The following is an 18256-nucleotide window of genomic DNA, read 5'->3' as shown; positions in this document are numbered from 1 at the left end:
TTTTGTTTACAGGGCATTGAAACTACCAGAGTGCTATTATTTCTCAGCTTTACATATTTTATTATGTCTTGCTGATTCTCTGCATCTTTAAATGAAGCAATAGTGCATTTGCAGGGCATAGCAGGGAACTATTCTGTCTGACAGTGTCTGTCTATGCGATGCTCATAATAAAATAAACTTGACAGGGCCCCTGTAAGCTGTTAGTGTGCGTTTGGCAAATTGTTGTGGGTGTTAACATTTGACTGTCGGTTTCCAGGTCTTTGATAATGTAGTGTAGTTTTAGCAGTGGGTTGTGGAGAAGACAGTGAAGGGCACTGGGTGAACATGCAGAAGGCACGCTGTCCTATTGAACATGTGCTCTGAGTGACACGTCATCCCCTCAAAGGCCCTGCTAGTGTGGTGAATCAGTGTCCTTGAACTGCTCAGCCACAGACAGACAAAGAACAAGCTTCAGCATTCGGCTTGACTGTCTCATCCCTCTGCCATGCCCCTTGTCCAAGACACCCACGCCAGGCTGCAACACTGCATACAGGAACTCTGTCTTGAGCCATGGTCCGGCCCTTATAGTTATGCGTGTGGTGGGATTGTGCTGCACTGTGATTCACACATAATCTTGGCGTCTCAGCAGGTGTCTTTGAAGTGGCCCGCGTGCAGAGGCCATCTCACAGTGCTGTGAGGAGCGGCAGGCTGCGGGGATGGGCTTTAGCATGGCTGCCCGTCTAACTGTGCCTGGCTTTGATGTCATAAACAGAGCAGGCAGGGCTGGCTGGCAGGGAGGCAGGCAGGCAGGGAGGCAGGCAGGCGCGGTGAATGGGATCAGTGGCACTGTGCTGGTCAAGCTCAAGCGAGCCAGCAGCTGCCTGTTTCACACCAAGAGGCAGTTAACACTGCAGCTCATGTCAATAGATATTGACTGCCAGATTGGGAGTGCTTATAAGCGCAGGCCTTTTTGTTTGACTGACTCCCTGTGTGAATTCAGTTTAAATCATTCTCAGTGTCTGAAGTGTAGCTTAGGGGCCCCATGACCAGCCACTCAAGAGGACAACTTGCAACCCTGCACAGTCATAGCAGATATACAAATATTGACTTAGGCTGATGGTGTAGGTGACTTTATGGTGCATTTGATCTCCATTGTGTTATTTATTCTCCCTGACCCCACTGTCCACCTCTTTTTGAAAGCAGCTTATCCCAGTGTGGAAATAACTATATGTTCACACTGAGGTCTTTTCTCATACAAGAAACTACAGAGCCTACCTCAGTCGGTCCAGAGACAAACCCTTTTTACTGTTGAGTGCACTGAGCATCCAGGGGCTTGTGCAGTGATGGAGTGAGAGGGTGTTAGCTGGTGAGGCTGTGTGCACTCAGGGCCTTCCTGCAGCAGATAGGACTTTGTGAAGTGTGTGTGTGTGTGTGTGTGTGTGTGTGTGTGTGTGTGTGTGTGTGTGTGTGTGTGTGTGTGTGTGTGTGTGTGTGTGTGTGTGTGTGTGTGTGTGTGTGTGTGTGTGTGTGTGTGTACCCTGCCCAGCCTGGCACCCCCATGTCTCCACTCCCACTGCTTTCACCTGATGTGGCACAGCCTCTGTCAGGCCTGAACGAGCGCCCAGCCAGCTCAGCTTCTTCAGGAGAGATGAAGGCATCTCACAGCTATGCTGTGGGGGTGGGGGAAGCTAGCAGCAGCCTAAGCCTGGAGCTATCAGAGGCTGGAGCTCAGAGCCAAAAGCCTGTGGGCTGGATAGGGTGGGTGGAAGCTTGGCTCAACTTGGCAAGACAACCATAGCCACAGCCCTGCACTGCCACCCAATGGCTGGGGCTTGTCACTACAACCCTTAGTTCACCATAACCGCAGCTAGTCATAATTACAGCACGCTTCAGTTGTTGCGAGTGCATGTCAGAACAAATTATGTAAGTAATGAGGCTGAAAATGCTAAAGGAGTCGAAACACACTGCACTGCTAATGCTCATGCAGGGAGAACACAAAAACAAACAATAGAGTGCACTCATACAGAGATAGACCTATCCGAAATAACAAGCAACTGTGCACAGTAAGGAAAAGATTAATTATAAATTAACCCTCTCAGTTAGGTTGTCAAAGCCCGCCTCCTGCCTGGATTTCACTCTAATCCGGGCCAACGAGGTGCAGTGCCCTCTATTGTATGTGAAAATCACAAATCGCAGGAGGTGTTTCCTGGAGGAGAATTAATTGTGCATGTTCCACCACTCCCTTTTGTTCATTTTACTAAAATGTAGGCTAATTCCATGTAAACATGGCCGGTCTTGTTGACTCCAGCAGTGCGAGGAGAACAGACACAGATTCCTGAATGAATAGAGTGTGGCTCCGGGGTTAGTGGATTAGAGGCTCTGTGTTAAGGGCCTCTCCCGGGCATGCCTCAGGGACAAGGACATTATCCACATGACACATTACAGGCTCCTAGGCAGCTGATTAAAATGGGCAGAGATCTCTGGATTGAACCTCAGCAAAAGTACTTTTGATGTGATCAAACTAGTTTAAAGAGGTTGGTTGTTAAGGTGTACAAGGGATGAGGCTTCTAGTCTAGGGGAGGAGACATGAGGGTTTATAGTATAGACAGTTAGGCCTGGCTGGAGGGGAGAGACTGATGTAACACTTTGACATAGTGAACGTACCACCACTTCTTAATCATTATCACTTTTATTGCATCTTATTAAGATGCAAAAAATCATAATATTCCTCCCCTAATTGGTATAGACTTGTGTTGCAATAGCTGCTTGTGCTGTGATTGGTTGGCTACATGGCTGGTTGGAGAAAACACTACATAGTGAGAAAATATCCCGCGGTGATCTTTCCTCGATTTAGATCAGATAGCGAGTTCGTCTGGCGCTGCACTGCACTTTTGGGATGGCGGGACTGAGATGTTGGAGATGTGGAGGAGGGCTGTGAGATAGAGATCTCTGGAGGGAGAGAGAGAGAGAGAGAGAGAGAGAGAAAGAGAAAGAGATAGAGATAGAGAGTGGAAGACAGGGGGAGGTGGAGGTGAAGAAGGATGTAGAATGAGTGGCTGCAGTGATAAAGCTGTAAGCAGTGGGATGAGCTGGGAGTTCTGTGTCTCTGATGTCTGTGTGTTCTGTCTGTTGTGTTGTGTTTTGTTGGCCTGTGGTCTGCTCCTGAAGAGAAGGCCAACGATGGATGAGGCCTGTCCTCTCCGCGCTTTTGTCCTCTATGGCGATTGAATCACAGGCCTGTCAACAGTCGAGCCCCCACTGAACACTTTCTCTTGAGCGTATACAGATGCACACACACAGTTGCTGCCAAGGCTCCATCCAGCACAGTGGCATGTTATGATTCTTTGTGGCCACAGTGGATTTACTCCTGAGGTTTTTACGGTTTTTGAAGTTTAAGAGGCTTCATGAAGTAAAGTTTTCCAACCGGGAATACGTCTCCTCATGTGGCTAAATGAGCCTTTGTCATTGCACAAGGCTAGTATTAGTGCTACTCTGGTGTGTTAAGGTTTGTGTGTAGCTAGGCTTTTAGTTATGTAAGTTGTGTTTAGGATGCAAATTGACACCATGTTTACATTGGCTGTTTGTGAGGACTTAAAATGGCCTCCTTCCTTTTCACATACACACACACACACACACACACACACACTAATAACCACACTCATAACTCTGTAAATATTCAAGCTAATGCTCTGTGGAAGTGAGGATTCAAAAGCCACCGGATGAGATGTTTTTAAAAGCACAGTGCTCTTTCATGTACCAACATGGATCCATGGTGAGGTTGTTGTACAGTGACTTGTGACAGCAAAATGTTGATTTTTTTTTTCTTTCATTTTCTTTTCTTCTCTGCAGCTCAAATCGAAATAATTCCCTGCAAGATCTGTGGAGACAAATCATCAGGCATCCATTACGGTGTGATAACATGTGAAGGCTGTAAGGTAAGCATCAAGAGACCAAATCTGTTTGTGCCATGGGAAGTGGTGTGTGTGTTGTCTATGTGTGTGTGTGTGTGTGTGTGTTTGTGGGGTGGGGGGGGGGGCTGGCAGAGCTGAGAATTGTGAAATTGAGGAAGTAAAGAAAGTTGCTTGCTAGGAAAAACGTTTGAAAATGTTGCTGAAGTTTTACGACGATTTTGAGAGGGACTGCAAAGTGTAAACACACCAAACATGATCATGAAAGTGGTCAAGCACCACACAGGACATAACAGAAAACCACAATTAGTAGGACAGAGTCATTCCTCTGCCTTGCTCTGCCTTTCCCTTCCAGGGACATGTCTTCACTGTTATTTTCTTTTTTCTTTTGCTGCAGCCTGCTCTTCTTGAAATAAAATGATCAAAAGGAGACTGCTTTGAATTATCGCAGATTGTTGGCTGTTTGCTACAGTGTGTTGCTTGCATTGAAGCCGCCTTTTGTACTGTTTCAAATGTACCAGCCATTCACAGTGAGGGGAATTTTGTGCTTAGAGTGTATTCTTGTCCCTGTGCTTGTCACCAGGCACATCATTAGCATTCCTCAGCCAGCCTGCACCTTTGCTTTTTGCTCGTCCGTGTGTGTGTTTGTGTGTGTGTGAAGGAGAGAGATAGAGAGAGAGAGGTTCCTTTCAGCTGTTCTTTCCAGCGCTCCTCTCCCTCACACAGGAGCTGGAAGGAACAAAACACTAAAGAATAAACTGCTGAAATCTATCTTTAATGATTGCTAATTAGTCCAGGCAGAGAGGCCTTTAATGATATGTGCGAGTACAAAAGTTTGGACCATAAATCATAGCATTATTAAAGAGTGCTGCTTGTCACTGGCAGTTATAGCCTGTTTCCATAATGGCTTCCATTATAAAGCAACTTGGCAGCTGTCAGCTGTTTTCTTGTAATTAAACAGCCAATGAGCAGCTAATTAAGACATATGTGTATGGAGCAGTAGAGTGGGGCATGTTAATGATGTGCTGGAATCAATTCATTAAGTCAAAGGATGAGGAATCCAGTCGGTGTGCATTCACAATCTTTTAGCTCTGCACATGCCAGTGCTGCGTTAATCAACACTAATAACCCCACTGAAGAAAAATACCATCCACTGTTATCATTCCTACCCAAACACACCACCCTCATGCTGTACACACTGGTGAAATACAGCGCTCCTTGAATTCCAGATATTACAGACTAACAGCCAGGAGAATACAATCACGGCTGTGTTATTTTTTAATCTGTTTGGCAACAATAAACTTAAAAATATCTCCAGAGGAGAAGAGTAAATCACAATCACTCTGTGATGAATTTTATCAGCACAGAAACACAATAAAGACATGAATCGATCCCTCAGTCACAGAACATTTGTGGTTCATCCTATAACCGGAAGTGTTTCTATACCCCTTTCCTGTGCAGGGCTTCTTCAGGAGGAGTCAGCAGAGCAATGCAGCCTACTCCTGCCCCCGTCAGAAGAACTGCCTGATCGACCGTACCAGCCGCAACCGCTGCCAGCACTGCCGGCTGCAGAAGTGCCTGGCAGTGGGCATGTCACGAGATGGTAGGTGCTTGATGGAAAAGAGATATCAGTGGGTGGATACAGTCGGGTGGCACAGTGAGTAAGGAGGGGTTAAAAGCCTAGGTTCAAGCTCCTGTGTGGGCAAGCATCTGCTTTGTTGAAGTGCCTTTGAGCCAGTGCTCCAGGGATGCTGTGATGGAGGAGTAAATGTCCTCACAGGAATCCAAATTGCCATTTTATACTGATACTATGTATTGCATATTATATTCATGTATTTAATTTAATTTGAATTTAATTATTTTAAAAAACAATCCAGGAATCTATTTATGTTTCAGTTATGAAAGATTCAGAGTTTAAATCATACTGATGAGTTTATAGTAACATTTTTTACTCTACTGTACAATTTCTGTATTCATTTTTATCTTTACTTTTTATGACCACACTTTCTGAGCTGTCTTATTGCAACAGGAATTTTTTGCAGCATGAAACACAATATATGAGAATCTGGGAATGGAACAGCTTAACTAATGAACACAGATTTTTTTATTTATCATTAGTATCATCTGGATGTTTACTTGTGACTTTATATTGATGTGGCTCTGTGCATTGACATCTTAGTGGAGAGACAGAGAAAACAAACACAGAGTATTCTCAAATGGGCACAACAAACATATACCATGGAAATCTTGACATGAACACATGCTAAGACATAACTTTACGTTCATTGTCTGCCAGGAGCAGGTGAGAGCTTTGTCTGTAGGCCTAATTTGTTGCTGTGATAGAATTAGATTTGATTAAATAGGGGGTTGTTAGAGGTTGTCATTAGTGCTGCTGCAGCTGAGATGTAATAATAGGAGGACACAGGTGGAAATGTGTGCTGGAGGGTTCCTGCTGTGTCAGGATGGTCCAGACTGGGCTGAGCTGAGGAGATTCTATCAGAACAGAGCACAGCTATGATGGAACTTGTTATCAGGTTTTTTTTATCCATCACACGCACGCAGGAATGCACAAAGACAAGTGGAAACCTGAACATCTGGCTGATCTTAATGCACAATACTTTGCTTAAATTCATTTGACCACATGCATCTATATTCATGAATATAACAAACACAGAAGTGCATTAGCTCTTATGAGTGCCTTTGCGTAGCTACACACTTTCTCACATGTCCACATGCACACACAATCAGGACAGACGAAGGTGACTCTTGCCTTCACTCAACACACCCGAGCCCATCTGCCTGCACTCTCCTCTGTGTCGCTCCACTCACTTTCCACCGCGTGTAGACAAGCGCGCACACATGCAGACACACTATGACCGGCTGACATACTGCCAGGCCCCCAGAACTCTGGCCAAAGAGTCTCATTCTCAGCGCTACTGTTTAGTCTGGAAACCTTGAAACAGGAGGCAGCAACTTAGTCTGTCTCATGTTGGAGTGGCTGGTAAGCTGTTGGACACTCCTGTATTTATAAAGCTTTTCATTTTATTATCATCTCTGTCATTAATAATTCCACCTGAAATGTGGGATTTGTGTTATCTGTTTAAAGAATATTTCCCTCTTTAGTACATACCACTATAGTGGATATTTCACGAGTAGCAGAAATCTATTGTTCTAATTATAATAACTATGAAATAGATTAGTAATGTGCCATTTTGTCAAAGGAGGCCACAAATTGACAAATAACCTCATATCTGACATTTTTTAGATATAAATGTCAGTATCTTGAAACATAGGGTGCAGACACACTGCTATATTACATTTTTAAAAATAGTTTATTCTAGTAGTATTTAAATGTGTTTATTTGTATTGGAACATCTTGGTAAAATGGAGATTGCATGAAAAGGACAAGTAATTTCTTAAGCAGTTTATACATTTATTACGTAGGGCATTCATATTCATATTATTATTTGAATACATACAAGTTATATTTTTAATAATGTATTTTCCTTAATGCAGAGAGGCTTCTAAATGCCGCATATGGAAAGCTAACTTACAACATCAGTTCTGTGAAATGTTTATGTTGTTTCACTGAAGTCTCACACATGTTTTGTCCTGCTAATTGCAGCGGTGAAGTTTGGTCGCATGTCCAAGAAGCAGCGAGACAGCCTCTATGCTGAGGTCCAGAAGCACCGGCTGCAGCAGCAGCAGCGTGACCACCAACAACAGCCCGGGGAGGCGGAGCCACTCACACCTAGCTATGGCCTCTCAGCCAATGGCCTCACAGAGCTCCATGATGACCTCAGTGGCTACATGGATGGTCACACCCCTGATGGCAGCAAACCAGACTCGGCAGTCAGCAGTTTCTACCTGGACATCCAGCCATCTCCTGACCAGTCAGGCCTGGACATCAACGGCATCAAGCCGGAGCCCATCTGCGACTTTGCCCCTGGGTCTGGCTTCTTCCCTTACTGTTCCTTCACCAATGGAGAAACCTCCCCCACCGTGTCCATGGCTGAACTAGGTAAGGAGCAGGAGAGAGACAGGGGGAGACAAGTGGAGAGACAGAAAAATGGAGGAGGGGGAGAACAACTCAACCGTGGGGCAAACGACACAAAGGTTGCTTAAAATAGCAGGAGGTTGGAGACTCATCTCCAACACTCATTAAAAGAGCCTCTTTTTTGTAATTAGTTTCCATTAATTAGGGCCAATCAGGATCCAGCAGGGCAGGCGTCTGGGGAAATCACTTTTTTAGGCTCCCCTGTGCCTAGGAACTCCTTTTAACAGATGTGTTTTCAAAACCATTTAAATTCTTATACTCAATATTTCTCTCAGAGAAAATGTGACCTTTGTTTCAGTGAGTAACGTGGCACCCCTCCTCCTCTCCATGCATTTGTGTCATAACTAGATTGGCTTTGCCTCAACCTTAAGCTATGAGCTTCCTGGAGGCAGTAAAAGAAAATGTCAACAAGCCTTTTCCCAGTCAAAAAAGCCCACGCGTATCCGCCTCTCCTCCTTCTTGAAAGCTCAGTAAATAAATCTTCTTTTCCTGTGGCATATTTCATCAGTGAGGTCTTCACTTTCACATAGCTTTGTGAGTAGCATTCAGATCTCAACTGTGATCTTCTGGGTTTTTGATGATGGTTGTATTTCAGAGCACCTGGCCCAGAACATCTCCAAGTCACACATGGAGACATGTCAGTATCTGAGGGAGGAGCTGCAGCAGATGACCTGGCAGGCCTTCCTGCAGGAGGAGGTGGAGAGCTACCAGAGCAAGGTAGCTTGACCGCAACTCGGCCTGTGCTGGCCTCCACAATAGTTACAGTAATCAAATTCATTGTTTTAAAGCAGATAACCCATTCTCTGTCCTATCTCTTCTTAGCCCAGGGAAGTCATGTGGCAGCTGTGCGCTATCAAAATAACAGAGGCCATTCAGTATGTGGTGGAGTTCGCCAAGCGCATCGACGGCTTCATGGAGCTGTGTCAGAACGATCAGATAGTGCTGCTGAAAGCAGGTATGACAGCTTGTCAACATGGCCTGCTGCCGTCAAACTCACCCACCACCACCACCACCACCACCCCCCTCTGGCATTGCCACAAGGGCGTAGCTGACCTGACTGCACAAAGCTCTCTTCTTCACATGCACAGACAGTGTCACAGAGATGAGACCCACCCATGCTTGTTTCCTCTCTGTCTCTGTCGCTCTCTGTTTTCCACTGTTCATTACATACATACTAGGGATGGACACAGCATTAGATAAGCAATGTGTTCCTGAGCTCAGATAATGCCTATCATGACGGCTGCCATTTCCCTCTCCTTTCCCTGGCAACTGCTCTCATGTCGTCTTACTGAAGCTATAAAAGCTATAGCTTTTTTACACCTATGCATAAATACAGACTCAAATATCATACTTGCAGTAAACAAACACCACTCCTGGGTCTTTCCCTTGGTATTATTTACATTAACACAGCCAATATGAATAATAAAATAAAGACTTCCCTTGTCAGACATGACATTTTGAAACAGTAGCATCTCCCTTAGAGACAGTAATGGCTTCTGTTATATTTACTTGATCCTCTTATCCACTCCCACAGAGTGCTACAAATTGCAGGATAGAATAAATTCCCTACCTATCTTGCTAAATAAAGGTTGAATGAATAAGCACTGTCACGACTGAATGAAGCACAAATTTTAACTGGCATGTCATTATGGAAGAATAGCCTTCTGTCTATGATATTATCATCTGCAGAGGTCTTTTTACCACAGTTTTCTTTATTTCAAAGTGATTGTGTTACTCATATTGTAGAAGAATAGCACAAAGCAAAATCATGTGTTTTGCATCCCTGACTGATGTGTAAGTGCTAGGGAAAAAGAAGGAACAAAGCTCAGATTCAGCATCTTGTTCCTGTCTGTCTCCACAGGCTCTTTGGAAGTTGTGTTTGTCAGAATGTGCCGTGCCTTTGACTCACAAAACAACACAGTCTATTTTGATGGAAAGTATGCCGGACCTGATGTGTTCAAGTCTTTAGGTAAGCAGAGTGGGTGTAGGTGTGTATGTGTGTGCGTGGATGTGTGCATGTGTGTATTTGTGTTACCTTGTCTGTGTTTCTTCTTACACTGTCTTACTCCTTCCCTTGGTGTAATAGCCAAAATTAGAGTCTGCTGTTCTGCTCTACACAATGCTGAAGGCCTGGAAGCGAACACTGGGCACTCATCCCTGCCTCACCTGGCATTGCTTGTCTCTGCAACGTTTATTTATGGTAGAACAGAGATGTTAGTGAGGCTCTGCTGCATATGGCTCCTGTAACTGTGGAATAATAAAGCCAGGCAGAGTGTCTTTAGGGAGAGCGCTATCAAAACTATCATTGATAGTCAGATATAAAACATCTCAGATAGCTCAAATAGCATTCGTGTTTGACTGCTATGACATTACTAAGCTTTCCGCTATGGATTTTCTTGCATTTTTTGCAGAAATGCTGAATTCTGTTTCTTGGTATAAGTTTACAATTCCCTGTAACTCACAGTTTGTGTGCATGTATGAGTGAGCATGTGTGTGAGTCCCAGTGTCCTGTGTATTCTGTACAGAACGGTCCGCGGCGGGAGAGGCAGAGTGATGGGCTTCCCGAGCTGTGGTGGCATCCGCCTGTCTCTCTCTATGCCCAATAATTGATTTAACTAAAAGCCTCAATAGTGACCTCATTTTGGCTTGCATAACACCATCGAACTGCCAAACGTGACTCGTCTGGGAGGCAAAACTCAGTAAAAGCATTGCCTGTTCTGCTTAAGACGCTCCCATGTGCTGTCAGCATGCCGTTCTTTTTCATTCCTTCCCCTTCCTCTCCCCTCCGTGTCTGCCTCTCTCCCAATAAAGATCAAGAATGAATGTTGTTCTTTGGTCTTCCTCATCCTAAGCCCTCTCTCTCTGTCCTTTGCTGTGGCAGGCTGTGACGACTTGATCAGCTCCGTCTTCGAGTTTGGGAAAAACTTGTGTTCTATGCACCTGTCTGAGGATGAGATCGCCCTGTTCTCCGCCTTTGTGTTGATGTCTGCCGGTAGGTGTCACTCATATTGCAATGAAAAAAAGGCAGACACACATACACCATGACAAGGAACTTTTGCCCTGCTGTTTTCTTTACCCATTAATACTTTACTAAAATGTTTGCCTAATACTACATCATTACTTTTCACATGACATATGTTAAACACTACCACCTATGTTTGTACAGTGAAATAAAATTGTAATAATTGACATTCCAGACCGATCCTGGCTCCAGGAGAAGGTGAAGGTAGAGAAACTCCAGCAGAAGATCCAACTGGCTCTCCAGCACGTCTTGCAGAAGAACCACAGAGAGGATGGTATACTTACAAAGGTACAGTGTGAGGCAGTACACACTCATCCATTATCCCTGAAGGGGACTGTCTGCTAAGCATGCTTTACCCTTGTAGCAGTGTAATCTCCCACTGTTTAGGATCTTTACTCCACAGGATATCAGCCATTTTCAATGCGTTAGATTAAACGAACACATATTTCAGGTGAAGCATCCATAATAATACTTGAAGTGGCTTTTTTTATTATAGGAGAAGTGGCAATTTATCAATCGTACCAGCTCCATAATATAAAGTGTCAAGTTTTTCTTGTGCTTGAGCGCTTGTCTCAATATTTACAAGTCTGTTTACCCCTGTGTGAGAGGGAATACACTGTAGGGAGGAATGTTTTTCACTACCATTGCTCCATGTCCGTGCCTCCCTGTGAATCTAAACAGCCTGTCTCCTCTCTCTCCACAGTTGATATGCAAAGTGTCGACACTGCGAGCGCTGTGCAGTAGGCATACAGAAAAGCTTACAGCTTTCAAAGCAATATACCCAGACATTGTGCGTGCCCACTTCCCCCCCTTATACAAGGAGCTGTTCGGATCAGACTTTGAGCAGTCCATGCCCGTTGACGGGTAGCAGCCCTGCCAGGTGCCAGTGTGCCCACCGTAGGGGAATGTGGAGGAGGAATCTGAGACACTTTATTGGTGCCCTGCACAAACCAGAGCGGACAGATGGCACGCTGTTCAACTTCTTCTTTTACATTGTAGGGGAGGGCTTGGGTTTACTTTATTGAATTTAGTTCTCTTTGGAAGACTTGTGGCACCCAACACCCCATGGGACATGAAGAGGAGATAGGGACAAATAATTTCTGTCTGGTTGAACTTGACCTTCTTATGCGCATTTCTAACATGGAACTCATGATTGATTTCATTCATTCATTCATTTTCCAGTTAAAATATCTGATGACCTATTCCATGACAACATGGATTCAAATCAGTATTATTTTTGAGATTACACTCCCAAAACAGTTGTAGAAATGTTCTTATTCAGAACAGTCATAGCCCTCTCACCCTCAAACATTGTATTCCCAAAGTGAAATTTAAAAAAAAGCAGATGCGCAAATGTTGGTCAAGTTCAGCCGTTTTTTTTCTCTTGTGTTCAGTCATATCTTTTGGACGCAGTGCTTGGAATGAAAACTCACAGCGACTTTGAGGGAGGGTCTGTCGGCATGGTGTTGCAATCGGCACCTCTCTATGGACAATCGTTTAAAAAAAAAAGAAACATAGAATTCTGGTAATTCTAATGAAAACGCAATGATTTTAGCTGTCAAAGACTCCATCCACCATTGTTGCATAGTGAAATCATGTAAGGCCATCTGCTATTAATCCTTCTCTGGACAGGTGCCCTGGAGAAGCACAGGGCACCAACACAATGAAAAGGGTCCATTCCACCTGTTTTATAATGTACTACAGGGTATATGGTCATAAGTACTTACTATACAGAAAAAAGTAATGTTTATAGAATCTATTTTAAATAACATGTATGATATTAGTAGTTAGACCATTCTTAATTGTTGAATTGATAAGGCACTTTTATTTACACCTTTCTTTAATTTAAGACTTGTATATTAACCTAGTGATGTGTTGCATGTGCACAAGAAATACAAGTTGAACCATGGTCACAGAGGCTAGTCCTGGGAGCTGTAGATGATACTGGTCTGGAAGTTTAAAGGCCGTCTGTTAGGATGGCTGGCGTTGCTGCCTGCTGGTGAACAAAGAGGCATGGATTAGAAGGCAGGTTAGAGACACTCTATCACCTGTTACCTCAACAACCGCTAGTAACAACACCTGACAAAATGTAGCTCTGATACTCCTTTTAAAGTAAAGAGTATGCACACATACAATAACAGCCAACAAAGCCTGGAGTGATGGTAATGTCTCATGGCTTTCTTGATCTTTATGTTAGTAATATTTTTTTATAAAGCTAGATGAGTTCCACACTTTTAAAACAGTTAATTATTTGCTTTTAATTTCAAGATATTTGGTGGAAATTGTTCTTTGAAAAACTTTGCATATGGAGTAAAGAAGTCTACAAGAAAACATATATTTGCAAAATATTATCCAAGCCATGATCCAAGTCAAGCTCACACACTGACAGTAACCCAATTGTTCCATCTAGTGGAAGTTAAAGAAACAGCAAGCAAGTGAACTGCCTAATAGCAAAGATACAAGGTCTAACCTTAAAATACATTCACAAGCCTCCTTTAAAAGGTATTCTGTTGTTGTTTTTGAGTGTTTCTACCTGCCTTCTCACCACACTCTCAGCCCAGCAACGCCACGACAGGACACAGAAGAAACAATAAAGGGAAAGTGAATATTCAAAGCCTTGTCTGGTAGTAAAGCTTCTATTTTTGTAACATGTTTTGGTTAATAAACTCATGAAGAGAAAGAGGGAGAGAAAAAGATGTCAGGTAGCACTTAACTATATTCCCGCAATAATTAGACTAGCCGTTGTTTGTACGATTAGGGGAGAAACATAAAAATGGTAGGACAAGTGCTATTTTCAGAATGCTTTGTTGTTGTGCTTCTGTTTTGTTGAGTGTGTCTTTCTTGTCACTGTGGTAGTCAAGTGGTAGAAAAAACCCTGGATGTGCCAAACAGTAGTCGTTGCTTCCGCTTTCCAGTCTACTCGTCTATAATGTAGAATGGATTCCTAAGACATTCCAGCAATCTCAGTAGCGGCTTCTAGAAATATCTTTTAAAAAAGAAAAGAGAAAAAAAAAAAGAAAGAGAAAAAAAAATGATATCCCTTTAGAAACCCAACAAAGCATGTTAACACATCTGTCACCAACCATGACATAGAATCCAGTTGTTTGTCTTTTTTTTTTCTTTCTGTTTGCACACTATCATTCCTCTGCCGTGCAATTTGTACAAGGCGTTAATGCCTTGTGCTGTCACCCCTCAGGGAAGAGTTTCTTTTGCGCTTTCAGTTTGAGAGGACATTTGTTTGTACTCATTAGGTTTAGTTGATGTTTTTGTTCAGGGATGTTCCATGAGGAGTGGTTGAGATTTAACATTTGAAAATTCATCACTGAGTTGTTCAATTCTTTACATGACTGATGTCCTTTTAAAGGGGGCTTTCGGCCACTCAAAGACCACTGTGCCCCTATGGTCAAGTTCAAGAAAATCTCATTTGTAAAAAAAAAACAACAACAAAAAAACAATAAACCCCCATCACTTTTACAAACCACAAGTTTTATCAGCTCACAGCATATTCCTGTCACACAAAAATCAGTTTTGGTTTAAAACGGTGTCATCAGGGTCTTTAAAATGATAACCCTCTTTGTTAGAGAAACCAAATATTCTTATGCAATACTAAATCTGTTGTGTTTCGGTTGTAGTAGTTATGCTGTACCTAAGTAATAATCTCTGTTATGATCCAATGCTATTTGGATATGCACAAGCCCTCTACGACGAGTAAACCTCAGTCTCCCAGCAAAAGAAAACCCAGTCTGGAACACTGCTAGACAATCCAGGTTGAGAGGCCCAGTGGCCCTGCAAGAGCAGCAAAGAGGATGAGGTGTGAACGCTCAGGGAGGTAACAGGTAGACCGAAGAAGCAGCTCGCTTTCCTTTGGACAGTAATGCAAGAGCATGTGATTTTGCTCTTTTTCTGAATTCATGAGGTCTTTCAAACCTCTTGAAATTGGTAAGAGGAGGTGACATAGCACACTGACCATGCAGTACAGCACTTACTGTTCAAAAAAATAATGAAGAGATGGAGACTTGGCTGATTTCCTGTTATTTATTTGCAAAACATTTGGTTTGTCTCTTGTAAAAAAAAATAATTTAAAAAAAGATTCAATTTTCTTAAGCTGTTGTAATCTTGCCTGATGATAAGGTCTACCACCAAAACGTTATTCTCTCATAAAATGAAGAAATGGTTTAATTTTGTTTTTATTCAAGTCTAAAGGGTTGAGTGGCTTGTAATGTGTTCTACAATATAAAACAAGCAATATGCCTTGTGTTACAATTACGGGTCTCTACAGTGCAGTCATCATCCTTTTTTAATTGACTTTGACTCATACGGCAAACTTTTATTCTCAGTCTAGAACAAAAAGTAATAATGCCCCATCACTCTGTGTTCATCACCTTATGTACTGGTATGGTTGTGATATTGGCAAGATAGCAGAAAATGGTCATCAAACACATGAATACTTGTGTCTAACTATAAACTGCGCCTATACACAGGCCTGTAAAGTGATGTCCTTCTGTATATTCTCACTTGAGATATCCCGAATTCAGTAAGGGATTGATGCTAAGTGTGCTATTCAATCAGTGTGTAGTATTCAGTAAAATGTACTGGTCCTTCTGTCTCTGCTCTGTTGTCTGTTTGTAAAAAGCAATAGTATGTATGTGTGTGCGTATGTGTTTGTTCTCACAGTGTGTGAATAAATAAAAACCCCAGACAAGGCTTTAATAATTACAAAGGAACAGGGTTATGTGGATGAGGAGGTCTTGATATTATTTTGGACTTTTAAAAAAAGAAAAAAATGTGTTTTGGAAAACGCCAAGCTTGATCCATCCATAATAGGTGTAGGTTTTAAAAAGCATGACATAATGCCTTCAACAATTCATAGGTCTGTAGAGTGCTGTGAGGCATCATTGAACCAGCTTCGCAGTGAAAACATGCTTCGCCCTATCAGTTCAGACAGTGCGGCCACAGCCAAACTTGACGCAAACTGAAAGTGAAATCCGGACGGTAAATTGTGAAAATGAGTGTTCCTGGCCATAAATTGTGAAGATCAGTGTTATGTCACGCTTACAAAAAGTTGTGCTGGAGTGCCGGTGTGTTACCCAGAATTATGAGTCAGTCGTCACATTTTAACAGAACTCATTTTCCAAAGCACAGCTGATAAGGATTTATGATTAAAAATATGTTTAAGAATATAGTTTTTAAAAAATGAAAAGCAACTTTTAGCCATAATCGAATGTCAAGCAATAATATATGTCCTTGTATTATTTTTGATTTTTTTTTTTTTTTTTTGTGCATATAGTCTTTGAACATCTGCATGTAAATACACCTCTTATTTATCACTTTTTTGGTTTATTTTGTGTCGATTTTGTGGATGTTTTTATGTTTCATCTGTATATTTGACCAGTTCTGTTCCCAGGTGGAGAACTAAGAACTTGACATGGCCTGTTATGCTGTATATCTTATTTTCTCACTCTTTCTCTCTCCCTCATTCTTGGCTGTTTATTCACCATATTTAATGTTATTATTGATCACGTGTATAAAGGTAGCTTTGTAACTTCTGTCTGTATAGGTAAGAGGAAAATACTGCTACTAAGGCCTACCCAATGAAAATATTTATCTGTTTATCGATGACACCATATTGTACGATAACTCTGTTTCTAGTTTGCTTCCCTCCTTTAGGATTAGTTTGATAGATATAGGGTGTGCTGACATTTATTTTGTGTTGCCCTGATGTGTGGTGCTAGGTAAGTTAATTTTGTGAACAAAGTATTAATTACTAAGCCTGGTCACCCTATTAGTCAATTCATTTCATTGCATATTAATGTATTATTGATATTAGGACTCAATAAATAATAATAATAATAATATTGATGATAATAATAATAATAAATGATAGTGGTAAAATTACCCAACCAGTACCTGTATCAGTGTGCTGGTCTTGGGATAAGGCACTTATTTCCTTCTGACTTCTAGTAAAGCTAGTATCTGCTAATTAACAAGCTATTTAAGGTTGCTTTACTGGTTTGTGGGAAAATGATAATATTCAAACTGAAACAGCAGTGTTGTGTTTTCTTTTTTCTTTGTCTGATTGTAAAAACCACTCACTGAGGATGTAGTTTGTCAGGCTTTAAGATACTAAATATTTACCTCTCTTGTGTCTGCATAGTTCCTCACCTGATGCAGGGAAGTGGTGCTTGGATTAAACAGAGCCTCAGTATGCTTTTGTTATTCCCCATTTAGACTATCTGAAACAGTGGTTTGTTCAGACCAGTGGCATAAACCTCTTGCACCACATTAAGTGTTACAAAATGTACATGAAAGGATTGCCATTTGAGGACAAAGTTGACCTTTTCTCTCCACTCTGTAGCAAATATCAGTAAGAATATGCTTGCAATAATACACAACGTATCACACTGAGTGCCTCTCGGTGTACCAGGATGCATACATGGTTTTGATTGTCTTTTTTGTGGTTTTTCCAGGCGTGTACTGAAGTGACAATGTATTTTGTACGTGAGAATGAATTCTCACATGCTTCAAATGTTTTTCAAATTCTTTCTTTGTGTGTTGTTGATCATTTTCACATGGGTTGATACGCAACGTTTAAGGGTTTCAATGTATAGAAAGTCCGTTTAAAGTGTACATGTTACCCCTCACTTGTTTATGAAACATGACTGGGAAGTTCATTTTGATCTCGAATGGTCAAATAAATGCTTACAGATAACATTACAGAAAAGTTCACCTGCACATTTGGGTTTTTTTTTTTTCTCAGTTAGACAAAAGTTAACAGGCGATCCACATTACTTCATTTTCTGTCTGTTTTATATCAATTTTTTATTTCACTAAGAACAGAAGATTTACTAATGCATTGTATATCAAGTATTTGTATGTGTTTGTAAAAGAGGCATACAACACATCTGGATTTCTTTAATGTTCTGTGTTCAATGTGCACTCAGTCGGTTGGGGTAACGTAATATGAAGGGTGGGTGGAGCAGGGGTGGATTCTTTTTCCATGCAAAAGCAGTACAAATTATGGGAAAGCCGAAACTAGTGTGTGGTTGTCACAAAATTTCTAAGTCACATGTTTGCTACTGATGTTAAAATGGGGACAGATGATCATGTACCTTTTTATCCAGCTCTTTTGAACTCTCTTTAGCAGGTAGTCTATTCACAAACGTAGTTTTGCTCCTTCTTGTCTGATTCTTAAATATGAAAATAAGTATTTTGATTCATTTTGTAAATACAGCTGTAAAGAAAAATAAGAAATTTAATGTTGTCTTTTAAATACTTTTCATTCTAATATGA

The 18256-nt window shown here is 41.8% G+C and overlaps 1 protein-coding gene across 1 annotated transcript in view; it reads left to right on the top strand.

The window, feature by feature from the left end:
- The window catches only part of roraa (RAR-related orphan receptor A, paralog a), a 176942-nt gene extending 163792 nt beyond the window's left edge, over window positions 1-13150 (top strand). Inside the window, exons 3-11 of the mRNA XM_053318519.1 lie at window positions 3829-3914; window positions 5349-5490; window positions 7513-7908; window positions 8540-8661; window positions 8767-8899; window positions 9806-9913; window positions 10826-10936; window positions 11142-11254; window positions 11670-13150. Coding sequence (XP_053174494.1) covers window positions 3829-3914; window positions 5349-5490; window positions 7513-7908; window positions 8540-8661; window positions 8767-8899; window positions 9806-9913; window positions 10826-10936; window positions 11142-11254; window positions 11670-11834 — 1376 coding nt within the window. The 3' untranslated portion in view covers window positions 11835-13150. The remainder of the gene's footprint in view (window positions 1-3828; window positions 3915-5348; window positions 5491-7512; window positions 7909-8539; window positions 8662-8766; window positions 8900-9805; window positions 9914-10825; window positions 10937-11141; window positions 11255-11669) is intronic.
- Window positions 13151-18256: the final 5106 nt, after the last annotated feature.

The sequence above is a fragment of the Scomber japonicus genome, chromosome 5, assembly GCF_027409825.1.
Source record: "Scomber japonicus isolate fScoJap1 chromosome 5, fScoJap1.pri, whole genome shotgun sequence".
Lineage (NCBI taxonomy): Eukaryota > Metazoa > Chordata > Actinopteri > Scombriformes > Scombridae > Scomber > Scomber japonicus.
Note: the sequence above shows the minus strand (reverse complement) of the source record. Positions and strands in the feature narration are given on the sequence as shown.